A 16,586-nucleotide genomic window follows, 5' to 3' on the forward strand; every position below is an offset into this window, starting at 1 on the left:
TTAGAAAGGTAGTTGGAAACCAAATTGTGAAGGGATTTAAATATCAAACAAAGAGGAAGTAAGAGGGAGTCATTGGAGCTTCTTATTACATGAGAGTAACATGAATATCTAGTAAAGAGATCAGTAATTATATTTCAGGTAGGTGGTAAGTTTGGAAACTACATTATAAAAGTTTGAAAAGTGAAAAGGGGAATGAGGACTAGAGGAAACAAGTATAGATGACTTTTTTTCTGTTTGTGAAATGGAGGAGAAATATAGTTTGCTATTTTTATGGGACATTAGATTCAAGCAATTTTTTTTTCTTTTAAGGAAAGGAGAGTCTGGGCATATCACTAGAAAGCATGGAAGAATCTAAAGGTTGAGAAGGAGGAGAGAGAGGCAAATAGGATGGAGAGGAAAATGAAGTGGGGAGGAAATGAGAGAAAATATAAGATCCTAGAAGTGAGATCAAGTTCACAAGTAGAGAGGTAGGACTTAGTATAAAGAAAGGATAGCCCTTCTTCAGAGTGAAGGAAAATAGAACTATGGATGACATTGGAGGAATTGGCAGTGTAGACTTGTAGAGAACAGGGAACTCTCAAACAAGTAGGAAGCAAGATGTTCAATGAAAGGAACATTTACACTAGCTGTACTCTATTCCCTCCTGGATCTTGATTCCTTGTTGAAATCAGTTAAAATCTACACTAAATCTTCTTTTATATCCTTGCCGCCATTTTCTAGTAAAACTCTTGTCTTGTTAACCTCAGCCTTGAATCACTCCCATCATTCACTGCCTTTGCTGCTGAAAGCAGCTAGAAAAATCATGAGATGTACTAGCTGGATTTACTACAAATTTGTTACATAATATCAGTTGGATTGTCATAATCTTTTTATTCCTTCCTGATTGATTCATTATCCTATTAACCACAGTGTCTTTTTCCAAACTTTTTCACCCTCCCATAGACCTCTTATGAGTCCTCTTATCTTTCTTTACTCTCTCTCAGCTTAGAAACTCTTGATTTCTTCCCTATATGTCTTAAATTCTCCATTGAACTAACTAGCTGTTTCTACTACTGTCCATATCTTTCCTTCATTTTGTTGACTAAATTCCTTGAGAAGGCTGTCTATAATCAACCCTCTATTTCCTACTCCACCTTCTGCAAGAATCCTTTTATCTTCCCCATTAATAATAGTTAATCTCTGTTGATCATCTCCACTTTATCACACACACACACACACACACACACACACACACACAAATGTAGTTTCTTCAATTAGATTCTTAGGAGTAGCAAAAATTTGCTTTCTTTGTATCCACAGTGCTTAGCACATAGTAGACACTTAATAGATGCTTATTGATTTGATTTGATATGATTTTCAGTTTAATCTATAAATACTCCTAAGATGTGAGAACAGCTGAATTTCACACCAGTTTTTTTGGAGATTAATTTTTCCCTCCACTGCTTTTCATTATTTGTCAGTTAATAAACATTTATTAAGGGTAGGATACTAACTACAGTCTGAATATCAGATGATCTGGGTCTACACCAAGGGTATAGCAGTGCTAGAGAAGAGAACGTAGATCTATGCAGAAGTATTGTAAAAGAAGAATCAACATAATTTGGCAAGAGATTGCATATGTGGAGTGAGAAGATGAGAAGATGAGAATGATACCTAGATTGAGAGTTTGGATAGGCTGCATGGTGCTCTTGATAGGAATAGGGAAATTTTCTTTGGGGGGGGGAAGAATTTTGGAAATTTTGAGTCTAAGATGTCTACTGCACATTCAGTTTAAGATGAGCAGTAGGCATTTGGAGATTGAGAGATTAGGAGAAAAGTTAAGGAATATTGAAATTCATCACTAGAAAGAGATCACCAGGTGAAATAGTATAAATGGAAAAGAAAAGAGGGTCCAGGATAGAGTACTTGAAGGATTGTCCCAATTAAAAGGGGATTATTTTTTTTATCTTTGTCTCCCCAAGGTAAAATCAGGAGTAATTGCTGAAAAATTAGCAAAAGGAAAATTAAGGATTAATGAAAGAAAAAATTTCTAATAATTCAGGTTATTCAAAGTAGCACTGATGACAGTGACAGCCCATTAGTCACTGGAGTTCTTCCAAGTGTAGGATGGGTGACCATTTGGTTAGATAAGATTGCTGGTACTGTTTTAAAACTAAAATTCTATCATTCCATTTCCTATTTTCAGACTCAATATCTTATTTAATCTGACAAGAATGGAGTTATTACAATTCTATAGGCAATGTCTTAAATGTCTTAAAAATTTTTTATCCCCCCCAATTACATGTAAAAAACATTTTAACATTTGTTTTTTAGAAATTTGAGTTCCAAATTCTCTTCCTCTCTTCCTTCCCTCCCATTTCTCTGAGATGGTAAGCAATTTGATATGCTGCTATAAATGTTTCAGAATACTTAAGGTCTTTTTTATTGATGCTTTGTTTGGGGTATAAGTTGAATAATGGAGTCTAATTCCAAGGGTCATTTTTGGTCGCTTTATTTGTATAATTTCATATTGCATTTCAAAATGGTTATACAATTTCATAGTTCTATTAACAAGACTTATCCTTTCACAACACCTCCATCACAATTTTTTGTAATTTTTTGCCTGTTTGTAGGATATGAGATGAAATGTCAAAATTGTTTTGATTTGCATTTCTCCTATTTTTAATGATGCACATGTCATTGTGAAATTTTTGCCATTCTTTTAAGAACTGTTCATTTTTATCCTTTAAATATTTTTCTATTGGGGGATAACTATTAGTCTTAAATATATTTGTTTATAGATTAATTACTTACATATCTTGGATATTAAACGCTTATCAGAGATCCCCCCAATCTGATCACATAGCTTCTTATTCTAGATGCATTAATGTTGTCCATGCAGAAGATTTTTAGGTTCAAATAATCAAAGTTATCTATTTTATCTTTTATTTGATTAAGACCCTCTCTTTATTGGAATATGATCTGTTTTTCTTCTAATTTTTAATCATATAATCTTTAATATTGATGTTGCCTATTCATTTAGAATGTAATGTGGAATATGCAATGAGGTATTGATCTAAGCCTCATTTCTGCCAGACTATCTTGTTTTTCCAGCAGTTATTATCAGATGAGGAGTTCTCCCCCTTCCCCTTGGTAATTCATGTTTTCAATTTTATCAAACACTAGGCTATTGTGTTCTATTGTTTCTAAATCTCCCTTGTCTAGTTGTTCCATTGATCTATTCCACAACCAAAAATGATAGTTACTTGCTCTGGAGGCCACATTTTCCATTCATTATTATTAGTTTTTTCCTGTTGATTTTTTAGAACAAGGTCCTTTGAGTTTTCTTTGTTCTGAGATGTCTGTTAAGGTCAGGCTTTTATTTCCCCTTTATTTTCCCAGTCACTCACTTTCTGATTTCCTCCCCTCTAATGGTTTCCCTGGGGTCTGGATCTCAAAGTGTTTCAGCCTCCTCCTATGCTGAGTAATTCATGGTTCACCAGCCTAATTCTCTGCCCTAGGTGACTTCTGGTTGGGAGAACTGTCTCCAGCTAATTGCTGTGCTTTTTCTCTCAGGTTTGATGAAGTGCTGCAATTCCCTCTATCTTTCAATATCCCCTTCCCTTCTCACACAGTATTCTATCCCGCTCCCTCTGCTTTTTATTTCTCGGGCCTAGTGCATCACTGATGCCACAGGGTTGTTTGCCTTGGCAGTGGTTCTGCTGGTATAATGGGGTTGTTGGTCCAACCTTGTTACTGCTAGCAGAGCAGGGCTGAATGAATTCTGGGTCAGTAGGTATCAATTCTTGTTTCCTTTTTAAATCTTTTGGTTTCTAGGTATCTTAGACTATGGAAACAAGCTAAAGTTGCTCTAACTCCAGCACATAATTTCTGTTTTGGAAAGGCTTAAGAGGTCACAAATGAACAAACTCTTCATTTGACCCTGCTATGTACTTAAAATATCATCTTCTATATTTCCTCCATTTTACTACCAACAATTCCTTAGAAATATTTATGATTTTCACTTCTTCACTAACCATTCATTTACTTTTAAACCCTTTGAAATATGGCTTCTGACCATTCTGAAAAGAAATTTACTTTTAAGCCCCTTGAAATATGGCTTCTGACCATTCTGAAAAGCAATCTGGAACTATGTCCCCAAACTAATTAAAAAGTCTGTACAATTTAAACAAGTGATACGAAATCACTATTAGGTCTATGCCACTAAAGAGATGTTTAAAAAAGAAGAAAAAGATTCAGAGATACATAAATATAGTACTGAGTAAAAAATTATTGGCATATGAAAGTAAGGGAATATTACTGTAACACAGAAAATGAAAAAAAGTGAAGTTTCAGAGAGAACTGGGATATATGTGAATTGATAGAATATGAAATAAGAACTAGGATTATTTTCATAAAATAATGAAAACATTGTTTAAAAAAAAGGCAGATTTGAAAGTCTGACGATGAAGTGATAGACTCAAGGAATAGAATAAGACATGCATTTTTTAGATAAAGTCAATATGGGAATTTTTTTTCTTACAGGATAGGGGTTGGGCTAGGGCAGAGAATAGGAAATAACAGAGACTGACAGTAATATTGCTAAAAAATAAACAGAAAGAAAAGAAAATCATTGGAATATTCACATTGTAAATAAAACAATCTTTTATTTGTGTTATGTACTCCATGGGGAGTTGCTCATTTTGTTTTTAGTGTTGTTAAGTTCAGGAGAAAAAAAACAAAAAAAAATAGGGCTTTTGATGTTACTATTCAAAAAAAAAAAGCTGCTCTTTCAAACATTAGCAATGATTCCTTAATTCTAATAGCTTTTTCTCAGTCTTCAGTTTTTGACCTCTCTGCAAATAAATGACACTGTTAATCACTTCACCTCTTGGATAATTTCTACTCTTTTAGTTTCTATGACCTTTCATTCTTTTGGTTCTCCCACCTACCTGTCTATTCTTTCTTATTTTCATATCCTAGGATTTGGAGTTGCAAGGGACCTTAGAGGCCATTTAGTCCAAACCCTTAATTCAACATGTGAGATGGTCTTGCTCAGGGTCAAGTAATAATTAAGTATCAGGAGATGAGATCTGAACCCAGACCTTCATGATTCTATCTTTAGCATTCTCTCAGTCATGCCATGTTTCATTATCATATAGCTCTCAAATTTTAAATAGATTCTTTGTGATGTAATCTGTTTCTATGGATTCAACTATCAGTACTATGCAGATGACTCATGCATCTGTATACCCAGCTTCTAACTCAATACAAAAATTCTAGCCTCAAACAAGTAAACGACTGTTAGATACTTTCACACAGGCACTGCAAACTTAACATGTCCACAATGGAACTTAATTATCTTCTCACCGAAATGCAACCCAACCAAATTTAAAAAAATTTTTGCTGAGTACTATCATATTGTCAGATATTCAGGTTTGTAACCTTCAAATCATACTTGATTTTCATTTCCTGTATCCCAGTATTGCTAAGTGCTATTGATTCTTTCTCTCATAATCATTCTCTCTTCTCCATTCACATGACTACCATCCTAATTTAGACTCCTATCACATTTTACTTGGATTATTCTATTAGCCTCCAAGTTAGTCTCCTTGTTTCTAAATTTTTCTTTCCTTTAATCCAGAAGTGTTAAACTCTCAGCCTCAGGGACCCAAACCAGATCAAAATGTAACTGGGAAAATTTGAACAAAATAAATAAAAATACAATAAAATGTTAATTTGTGTTTTTTAAATTCTTTTCTAATCCATTGATATCTTTCAAAATAATGTTTCTTTTGTTCAATATTTATTTATTCTCTTTTTGTACAAATAATTTTTTTATACATAATAAAATATTCTTGTTTAAGAGTAAACAGAATACCCCCTCCCCCCACAAAATATAGACTTGCTTGAGCAATAAAGTAAAGGGGAGAGAAAAAAATTAAAATAAAAAAATAGTAATAATTGTAGATATGGCCAGGTAGCACAATGGATGGAGCCCAGCCCTGGAGCCAGGAGCACCCAAGCCCATATCCAGCCCCATGCACCCAACAATCACCCAGCCGTGTGACATGCAAGCCACCGCAACCCCACTGCCCTGCAAAAACCAAGAAAAGAAAAAAAAAGACCCAAATAAAATAATTTAGTAATAATCGTAGATTGTTTAAGTGGATAGAGCATTGGCCGTTGAGCCAGGAGCACCCCGGTCCAAATCCAGCCTCAGACACCCAATGATCACCCAGCTATGTGGCTCCAGGCAGGCTACCCAGCCCCATTTGCCCTGCACCCCCCCCCAAATAATAATAATAAAAAATGTGCTTCAGTCTTTGTTCCAACACCAACAACTCTATCATGCGTGGATAACATTCTTTATGGTAAGTCCATAGCAAAAGTTACTTCCATATTTTTCCACCATTGCCATTGCTGATTACAACTCCCTCTTTTCGTATTTCTCCACTACCATGTACTATATTTTCTCTCTGCTTTCACTCTGACTCTGCTGTAGGGTAGCTGAGTGGTGCAGCAGACAGATCCCTGGTCCTGGGGCCAAGAGGCCCCAAGCCCCCCTACCACCCCTTAGACCCAGCATCCACCTGGCCCTATGGTCCTGGACAGGCCTTCCAATCTCAGCCCCTTGCAAGAAGTTAAAAGGAAAATGTGTTATATCTGACCACTCTCCCCCGAGTGGTCCATCCTCTCCTCCATGACTTACATCCCCCCTTCCTCCTGTCCCCCCACTTCTTACTCCAGATGCCTATACCACATTGAGTATATATGCTGTTTCCTCTCCTAGCCACCTTTGATGAGAGTGAAGATTCCCTCATTCCCCCTTGCCTTCCACATCATTGCAATAGCTCATTGTAATAAAGAAAAAACTTATTATATGAGATATCTTGGCCTATTTCCCACCCTCTCCTTTTTCTTTCTCCCATTACATTTCCCTTTTTTCTATTGAATCCATTTTTACACCATATTTGGTCTTCAAATTCAGCTTTCTCTTGTGCTTCAACTATAACAGCTCCCTCTACCTGCTCTATTAACTGAGAAGATTCATATGAGTATTATCAGTGTCATTTTTCTATGCAGGAATACATGCAGTTCATCATCAAGTCCCTCATATTTTCCCCCTCTCCTTCAATCTCCATGCTTCACCTGAGTCCTGTATCTGAAGATCAAACCTTCTGTTCAGCTCTGGCCATTCCAACAGGAACATTTGAAATTCCCCTGGTTCATTGAAAGTCCATCTTTTTTCCCTGGAAGAGGACATTCAGCCTTGCTGGGTAGTTGATTCTCAGTTGCATTCTAAGCTCTTTTGCCTTTTGGAATATTATATTCCAAGCCCTACGAGCTTCCAATGTAGTTGGTGCTAAGTCCTATGTGATCCTGACTACAGTGCCACGATATTTGAACTGTGTACTTCTGGCTGCTTGTAATATTTTCTCTTTGACTTGGGAGTTCTGGAATTTGGCTATAATATTCCTAGGGGTTGGTTTTTTGGGATCTCTTTCTCGGGGGGATCAGTGGATTCTCTCCATTTCTATTTTGCCCTCTGCTTCTAGGATATCAGGGCAATTTTCCTGTAGTAATTCTTTCAAAATGATGTCAAGGCTCTTTTCCTGATCATGACTTTCAGGTATTCCAATAATTTTAAAATTATGTTTCCTAAGTCTGTTTTCTATATCAGTTGTTTTTTCAACGAGATGTTTTACATTTTCTTCTAATTTTTCATTTTTTCGGTTTTGAAGCAATGAATCCTGGTTTCTCGTAAATTCATCAATCTCCCTGAGTTCTATTCTTTGTCTGAAGGATTTGTTCTCCTCAGAGAGTTTTCTTATCTCTTTTTCCATCTGGCCAATTTTGCTTTTTAAAACATTCTTCTCCTCAATAACTTTTTGAACTGTTTTATCCATTTGACCTAAGCTGGTTTTTAGCATGCTATTTTCTTCACTTTTTTTTTGGATTTCCTTGACTAGGCTGCTGACTTCATTTTCATGTTTTTCCTGAATCTCTCTCATTTCTTTTCCCAGTTTTTCTTCCAACTCCCTCATTTGATTTTCAAAGTCTTTTTTGAAAATTAGCCTGAGCCTGAGTCCAATTTCTATTTTTCTTGGAGTCTTTAGATGCAGGAGTTTGTGCTTCCTTATCTTCAGACAGTATTTTGATCCTTCTTGGGCTCATGTGCAAAATATTTCTCAATGGTGTTCCTCTTGTTTCTCTGTTTGCTCATTTTCCCAGCCTGAGCCTGGTTTGGGGAGCTTTTGGTATACTCCCACAAGGGTCTCAGTGTGTGAGGCTTTGTCCTCCCTCCTGGTCTGTAAATATGCGCCCCCCCTCTGCCACGGGGCTGAGGTAGGGGGGACCCTGCTGTTCTATGGGGGGGCCTAGACTGCGATCAGGATCTGAATGTGGTCAGAGCCTCAGAGTCCTGTTCCAGGGACAGAGGACAGAGCTCTGCAGTCTCTCTCTTCACTCCCTTCTCTAGGTTCAATGGGCTCATGCCCTGGGGGCTTCTGCTTAACGGCTCCGCTTGCTTGTGTTCCTGGATCTGGGCTACCAAAAGACCACGTTGCTCGCTGTGTATCCTGAGGGCTGGGTTTCACATGCTCGCTCTGGCAGAGGTCCGGCCTCAGACACCCAGCGATCACCCTGCTATGTGGCTGGCCCCAGGCGGGCCACCCAGCCCTATTTACCCTGCACCCCCCCCAAAAAAATAAGTATAATAAAAAATGTGCTTCAGTCTTTGTTCTAACACCAACAACTCTGTTGCAGGTGGATCATATTCTTTATGATAAGTCCATCGCTAAAGTTACTTCCATATTTTTCCACTGTTGCCACTGCTGATCGCAACTCCCCCCTTTCATATTTCTCCACTACCATGTACTATATTTTCTCTCTCCTTTCACTCTGACTCTGTTGTAGGGTAGCTGAGTGGCGCAGCAGACAGATCCCTGGCTCTGGGGCCAAGAGGCCCTGAGCCTCCTTACCATCCCTTAGGCCCAACATCTACCTGGCCCTATGGCCCTGGACAGGTCATCCAATCTCAGCCCCTTGCAAGAAGTAAAAAGAAAATATGTTATATCTGACCACTCTCCCCCCATGGTCCATCCTCTCCTCCATCACTCACATCCCCCCCTTCCCTCTGTTCCCCCCCTTCTTACTCCAGATGCCTATACCCCATTGAGTATATATGCTGTTTCCTCTCCTAGCCACCTCTGATGAGAGTGAAGATTCCCTCATTCCCCTTTGCCTTCCCCCCTTCCATAACATGCAATAGTTCATTGTGATAAAGAAAAATCTTATTATATGAAATATCTTGGCCTATTCCCCCTCTCCTTTTTCTTTCTCCCATTACATTTCCCTTTTTTCTATTGACTCCATTTTTACACCATATTTTATCTTCAAATTCAGCTTTCTCCTGTGCTTCAACTATAAAAGCTCCTTCTACCTGCTGTATTAACTGAGAAGGTTCATATGAGTATTATCAATGTCATTTTTCTATACAGGAATACATGCAGTTCATCATCATTAAGTCCCTCATATTTCCCCCTTCTCCTCCAATCTCTATGCTTCACCTAAGTCCTGTATTTGAAGATCAAACCTTCTGTTCAGCTCTGGCCATTCCAACAGGAACATTTCAAATTCCCCTGGTTCATTGAAAGTCCGTCTTTTTCCTTGGAAGAGGACATTGGTTTTTTTAAATTTATTTTTATTAAAGATATTATTTGAGTTTTACAATTTCCCCTCCAATCTTGCTTCCCCCCCCACCCCCATGGAAAACACTCTGTCAGTCTTTACTTTGTTTCCATGTTGTACCTTGATCCAAATTGGGTGTGATGAGAGAGAAATCATATCCTTAAAGATAAGAGAAGTCTAAGAGGTAACAAGATCAGACAATAAGCTATCTGTTTTTTTCTAAATTAAAGGGAATAGTCCTTGCACTTTGTTCAAACCCCACATCTCCTTATCTGGATACAGATGGTACTCTCCTTTGCAGACAGCCCAAAATTGTTCCCGATTGTTGCACTGATGGAATGAGCAAGTCCTTCAAGGTTGAACATCACTCCCATGTTGCTGTTAGGGTGCACAGTGTTTTTCTGGTTCTGCTCATCTCACTCAGCATCAGTTCATGAAAATCCCTCCAGGCCTCCCTGAAATCCCGTCCCTCCTGATTTCAAATAGAACAATAGTGTTCCATGACATACATATACCCCAATTTGCTAAGCTGTTCCCCAATTGAAGGGTATTTACTTGATTTCCAATTCTTTGCCACCACAAACAGGGCTGCTATAAATATTTTTGTACAAGTAATGTTTTTACCCTTTTTCATGATCTCTTCAGGGTACAGACCTAGTAGTGGTATTGCTGGGTCAAAGAGTATGCACATTTTTGTTGCCCTTTGGGCATAGTTCCAAATAGCTCTCCAGAAGGGTTAGATGAGTTCACAGCTCCACCAACAGTGTAATAGTGGAGGACATTCAGTTTTGCTGGGTAGTTGATTCTCAGTTGCATTCCAAGCTCTTTTGCTTTCTGGTATATTATATTCCAAGCCCTACAAGCTTTTAATGTAGTTGCTGCTAAGTCCTGTGTGATCCTGACTGCAGCTCCACTATATTTGAATTGTGTCCTTCTGGCTGCTTGTAATATTTTCTCTTTGACTTGGGAGTTCTGGAACTTGGCTATAATATTCCTAGGGGTTGGTTTTTTGGGATCTCTTTCTCGGGGGTATCGGTGGATTCTCTCCATTTCTATTTTGCCCTCCGCTTCTAGGATATCAGGGCAATTTTCCTGTAGTGATTCTTTGACAATGATGTCAAGGCTCTTTTCCTGATCATGATTTTCAGGTATTCCAATAATTTTTAAATTATCTTTCTTAAATCTGTTTTCCATATCAGTTGTTTTTTCAATGAGATGTTTCATATTTTCTTTTAATTTTTCATTTTTTTTTGGTTTTGAAGTATTGATTCCTGATTTCTCATAAATTCATCAATCTCCCTGAGTTCTATTCTTTGTCTGAAGGATTTGTTTTCTTCAGAGAGTTTTCTTATCTCTTTTTCCATCTGGCCAATTTTACTTTTTAAAGCCTTCTTCTCCTCAATAACTTTTTAAACTGTTTTATCCATTTGACCTAAGCTGGTTTTTAGCATGCTATTTTCTTCAGCATTTTTTTGGATTCCCTTGACTAGGCTGCTGACTTCATTTTCATGTTTTTCCTGCATCTCTCTCATTTCTTTTCCCAGTTTTTCTTCTAACTCCCTCATTTGATTTTCAAAGTCTTTTTTAAAAATTAGCCTGAGCCTGAGCCCAATTTCTGTTTTTCTTGGAGTCTTTAGATGCAGAAGCTTGTGCTTCCTCATCTTCAGACTGAATGTTTTGATCCTTCTTGGGCTCATATATAAAATATTTCTCAATGGTGCTCCTCTTGTTTCTTTGCTTGCTCATTTTCCCAGCCTAAGCCTATTTATGAGGTGCTTCCTGAGCTTTTGGGAGACTCCCACAAGGGTCTCAGTGTGTGAGCCTCTGTCCTCCCTCCTGGTCTGTGAATGATCATAAGCACCCCATTCTGCCATGGGGCTGAGGTGGGGGGCGTGGTCCTGCTGTTCTATGGGGCAGCCTAGACTGCGATCAGGATCTGAATGTGGTCAGAGCCCCAGAGTCCTGTTCCAGGGGCAGAGGACAGAGCTCAGCAGTTTCTCTTCACTCCCCTCCCTGAGTTCAATGGGCTCATCCCCTGGGGGCTCCTGCTTACTGGCTCGGCCTGCTTCTGTTTCCTGGTCTGCCTTGGCTGTGCTGCTGCTCACTGCTTGCTGTGTGCCCTGAGGGTTGGACTTCACGTGCTCTCCTCTAGCAGAGGTCCCCTGCTATTCCCCCAATTTGTCCCCGGTGCTTCCCCAGCATAGCTCAGGACATTTCCCTGCTGTTGTGAGTTGCAGCTCCTAGCACCCTGGGGCTGCCTCCAGGAGGCTGAAGTTCTTTTGCTCTGGCCAGCCCGCCTCTGGCAGGCCGCCCCTCCATCCCCGGGGAGCAGAGCCTTTCTGCTCTTTTCCAGGTTACCTTGAGTAGGAGAACTCTCTCATGGGTCCCTCTGTGGGTTCTGTCTCTGGAAAGTTTAGTTAGAGTCCTTAGTTTCAAAGTTTATGAGAGAGCTTCTAAGAGATGTTCCTCTCTAGTCACCATCTTGGCTCCGCCCTCAAAATAATGTCTCTAAGGACAAGTCTAAACATATCACTTCCTTACTCAAATTTTTAGTGAGTCCTGATTGCCTCAAGGACAATTTACAACCCCCTCATCCTGACTTTTAGAATTTTCTGTGATCTGGCTTCAACCTAACTTGTTCAGTTTTTTTCATATCATATCTCTTCACACACTCAAAGCTCTAAATGAATTAAATTATGGTCTTTTTACTGGTATTTATTCAAGGGTAAAAATTAGCAGAGAAAAAGAAGATTTCTCTTCACTTGATGAAATTTAATTTTATATTTTCTGCCTGTTTGAAGAATCTGGTTAATTAAAAATCATTTTTGAGTGCTTATAATGAGCTGAGCCCTATATTGGAGGCTGAGATGTGTAAGATTTGATAGACATTGGTACTTGCCCTTCATGAATATGTAGTTTACATCCTTGTAGTAGTGCATATATATAAGACATATACTCAAATAAATATGACAAAATTAGGTATAACTGCATTAGAGGGTTGAAAAATAATACTATGTTGGTTCGGAGGGCAGAGAGATCACTTCTAGATTGAAAGGAAAGCTTCATAGAATTTCAGCATGAGTGATAATAATAGGTAGTCTATGAACATGAAGAGTGGATGGGGCATGAAATTTCAGGGTAAGAGCCCAAAGGAGAAAATGTGCATGATGTGTTTGAGAAATTATGATTAATCTTGTTAGGTGACAGTATAAAGTATCTAAGTGTAAATGTACATTTAAATGTAAAAGTAAAAATGCTGCTACAGAACTTTTATAATATCCAGGATTCCTTAAGTCTTCAAGAATTATAAAATGGGAAATAAGGTGAGTTAAAGTTGGAAAGAAATGTGAGTCAATTTATAAAATTATGGTTGTAAATATATTAACTGCTTTTTAAAAAGTCATTTATAACCACTGAATCTTATTAAGTAACCAAATATAACATGGAAAAAGTGGAAGGTCTACAAGGAGTAAGATTATCTACCTGAATGAATGATGAGTAAAAGGGTAAGACCAGACACTTTCCTGGGCATCATTTCTTGAGAGGGAGACATGGGAACCTCAAAATTAAACTCTCAAAGAAAAGCTTAGTTTTTCTATGGGATTTATTTCTTATCAGTAGCTACTGCTCTTTAACAACCAAATCAGCTTATACTAGTTATGAGCTGATACTAGTTTCCAGATCCCTTTCATAGATAAATAAGCTACTAGAACTTTTCTCTCCTCGAGGAGTCTCTCCCTTTGATTTCTTTAGAATATATGGATAAGGGAGCAGCTAGGTGGCTCAGTGGATAGAGCACCAGCCCTGGAGTCAGGAGTACTTGAGTTCATATCTGGCCTCAGACACTTAATAATTAACTAGCTGTGTGACCTTCAGCAGGTCACTTAACCCTGTTACCTTTAATTAGAAAAAATAAATAAAATTTAAATAATAGAATATATGAATAAATCAGGTCAGGAAAGATATAAATGTACATAAAGTATAATATAACAATGTAAGGCAAATTAATCTATGTGAATTTGTTAGTATAACAACATATAGGCATGGCTGTTTCCTTGTAAAAGGTTTACTGAGAAGGCTTCATTACCCAGAAATACCTTTCTATTATGATTCTTACCTGGCAAAGCCAAGGCTACATGTCCATAGTCAGTCACCATTTGAATAAAGATTTCCTCAAGGTTTGGATGCAGAATAGAAGTTCCAGAAAAATTATAAGGCACAGTTGTTTTATGGTATCCATCTAAGGATACTTTTCGAGAAGGTAAATCTGGAATCTTAGAAGAGTAGTTGATGGCCAAAAGAGCTATGATAGTACAAGTTAGTGGTACTAGAATCTGTGCTGTTATCATCTTCCATTCACGCCAACTATACAAAATCTTCTTCATCAACATGGCAAAGAACTGCTGGCAGTGAAGAGCAAGCTATAATAAAAATTAAAATAATATAGTATAACAATGTTCCCAGATTTAGATATATAAATCCAGCTGAAACTCTTTAGAGCATATGATCTGAAGTAATTTGGCAGAAGAGAACACATGAAATGTACATGTTCTTGAATAGAAGCCCACAGAGTAAAGAAATAACAATTTTGTTTCTACTTCTACAGAATAATAGTTTTTTTTATAACATAAATATACTCTATGTGGCACATAATATATACTATACTTATAATAATCATTTAATAATTTTTCTTGAGCTACTACCAAATGTAAATTACTGAACATCATCAGAATGCTAGTCCTAACTAGACAACTGCCCAAAGAACATCTCTACCTAGATGTCAAACCAGTATCTCAAAAACCCGACATGTCTAAAATGGAAGACATCTTCCTGCCAAAAGTATTCCTCCTTCAAACTTTCCTGTTGAGGGTACCAGCATCCCTTCATTCATCCAGGTTCTGGGCTCCAAGTCATTATGAATTTTTTCTCTCCTCTACTTCCTCCATACTATTCGATGAGTTCTCGAATCCTGTTGGTTCTAACTCCTTAATATCTTTTGCTTTTAGCTCCTTCTTACCTCTCTCAAAGTTATCACTTCAATTAACTTCTTGGCTAAAAGATTGGCTAGATTATTGCAATAATCTCCTAATGGATCTCTCAGCTTCTAGCAGATACTCTTCTAATCTATCTTCCACAAACTTTTGAATGAATTTGGCCAGGTCAATATTCTTCTCGGAAACTTTCAAATGATTTCCTATTGCATATAGGACAAAACACAGTACTCTGAAGTCTGATTTTTAGAGCCCTATACAATCTGGCTACAATCTTTTCCTCCAATCTTATTTTACATTATTTTTCTTCAGACTTTATACTTCAAGCAATCTGGATTACTAGCTATTTTGATTATCATTCAAATTATTCCTCATACCTACAATGCATTGCCTCCTCTACTTTGAGTTCAAGTACTCAAAAGAGGTAGCTGTAACTGTATGACCCTAGGTATCTCAGTTTCCTCAACTGTAAAATGGAAATAATGAAGGCACCTACATCACAGGTTTTGAGTTTCAAATAAGATGATATTTGTAAAAAGGGCTCAGCACGGTGTCTGATCACATAGTGGCTGCTACATAATACTTTCTCTTTTCCCCACTCTTTCCTTGATTTCCCTCTTATCTCTTTGATGAACCTTGACCAGTCTATCCCATTGCTAGTGATCTCAAGTGATTTTATCTTTAATTGCTTTCCCATATCTGTACTTGTATACATATATGCATCTGTGCATACACACATACATGCACACACACACACACACACACACACACACACACAAACTGTAAACCAGAAACCTAGAAACTCTTCAAGGCTGGGACTTCTACCTTGATCTTTGTATCCCTAAGAGTTTAGCACAAAGATTTGTGCTAAATTAATAAATGTTACTTGTGTGCATTCTGTATCTTTTTAGTAGAAGGCAAGATTCTCAAGGGCAGGAGCTCTTTCTTTTCTCTTTTTTTTGTGCCCTTGTGCTTCAGTTCTGGTGCTTTTTGAATGACTAATGAGCATATATTTTTTCATATGTAAAATGAGGATTATTACTTACATTCCTTATTTCATGAAGTGATCATTTTGAGGAAAGTGCCAAACTAGTTAAATGTGAATTATTATCCATTTATCTGTGAAGACTATATTGATGCATATTAAAATAAACAAAAATATGATACCATATAACAAGAGAACAATACAAAAGATGGTCTTTCATTAGAAATCTTCAGTGAAGGCTAGATAACCACTTGCTAGAGATTTTAAGCAAGTTTTTCACTGGACTACATTGCCTCTAAAGTGTCTTCCTGTTCTGAGAGTCTGTGACTTTAGATCATAATGCATGTATAATAAAATATCAAATAATTAGTATTTTTTATGTTCTGAATTCAGAGGAAGAATCTGTTATAGTTTGAAATGGTCAGGGGAAGTTTCATGGAAAAGACAGGGGTTGAAAAAAATGAGTAAAACTTGGTTAGTAAGAAAGGGAGGGAAATCATGTCAGGTAGGAAATGTTACTAAAAAGATGAAGTTGGACTTAGGAAAGAGGGGGAAGATTCTAGTTTGATTGAACTGTATAGCATCACAATGAACAATATTGTATATGAGGCCAGAATGTAGAGGTTCAGTGACAAGAAAAGGTGTTTGGATATTAATATATGGGAAATAAGCAGGTTTTACCCACAGAGATCACTAGAGTTAGGCTATTTTGATTAAATTTTAAAAACTCATTTTTCCCCCCAAAAAACATGACTTCTCTAATTAGCCTACAACAGAGCTCATAAGTTCTTCAGTTTCAATTCTCTTAAAAATCAGACCAATCCAATCATTGTCTAAAACAAAGAAGAACATTATACAGTTTCATAAGTCTGTGAGAATCCACTGTTTATTTTCAAGTTCAATAACATCTTATATAGTGCACAATGAAATATTATGGC

At 37.5% G+C, this 16,586-nt stretch overlaps 1 protein-coding gene across 1 annotated transcript in view; it reads right to left on the minus strand.

The window, feature by feature from the left end:
- LOC141496473 (phospholipid-transporting ATPase ABCA3-like) overlaps nt 1-16,586 on the minus strand; it is a 223,234-nt gene that overhangs the window by 33,669 nt on the left and 172,979 nt on the right. Inside the window, exon 21 of the mRNA XM_074199004.1 lies at nt 13,790-14,093. Coding sequence (XP_074055105.1) covers nt 13,790-14,093 — 304 coding nt within the window. The remainder of the gene's footprint in view (nt 1-13,789; nt 14,094-16,586) is intronic.

This window comes from Macrotis lagotis, chromosome 8 (genome assembly GCF_037893015.1).
Source record: "Macrotis lagotis isolate mMagLag1 chromosome 8, bilby.v1.9.chrom.fasta, whole genome shotgun sequence".
In the NCBI taxonomy this organism is placed as follows: Eukaryota; Metazoa; Chordata; class Mammalia; order Peramelemorphia; family Peramelidae; genus Macrotis; species Macrotis lagotis.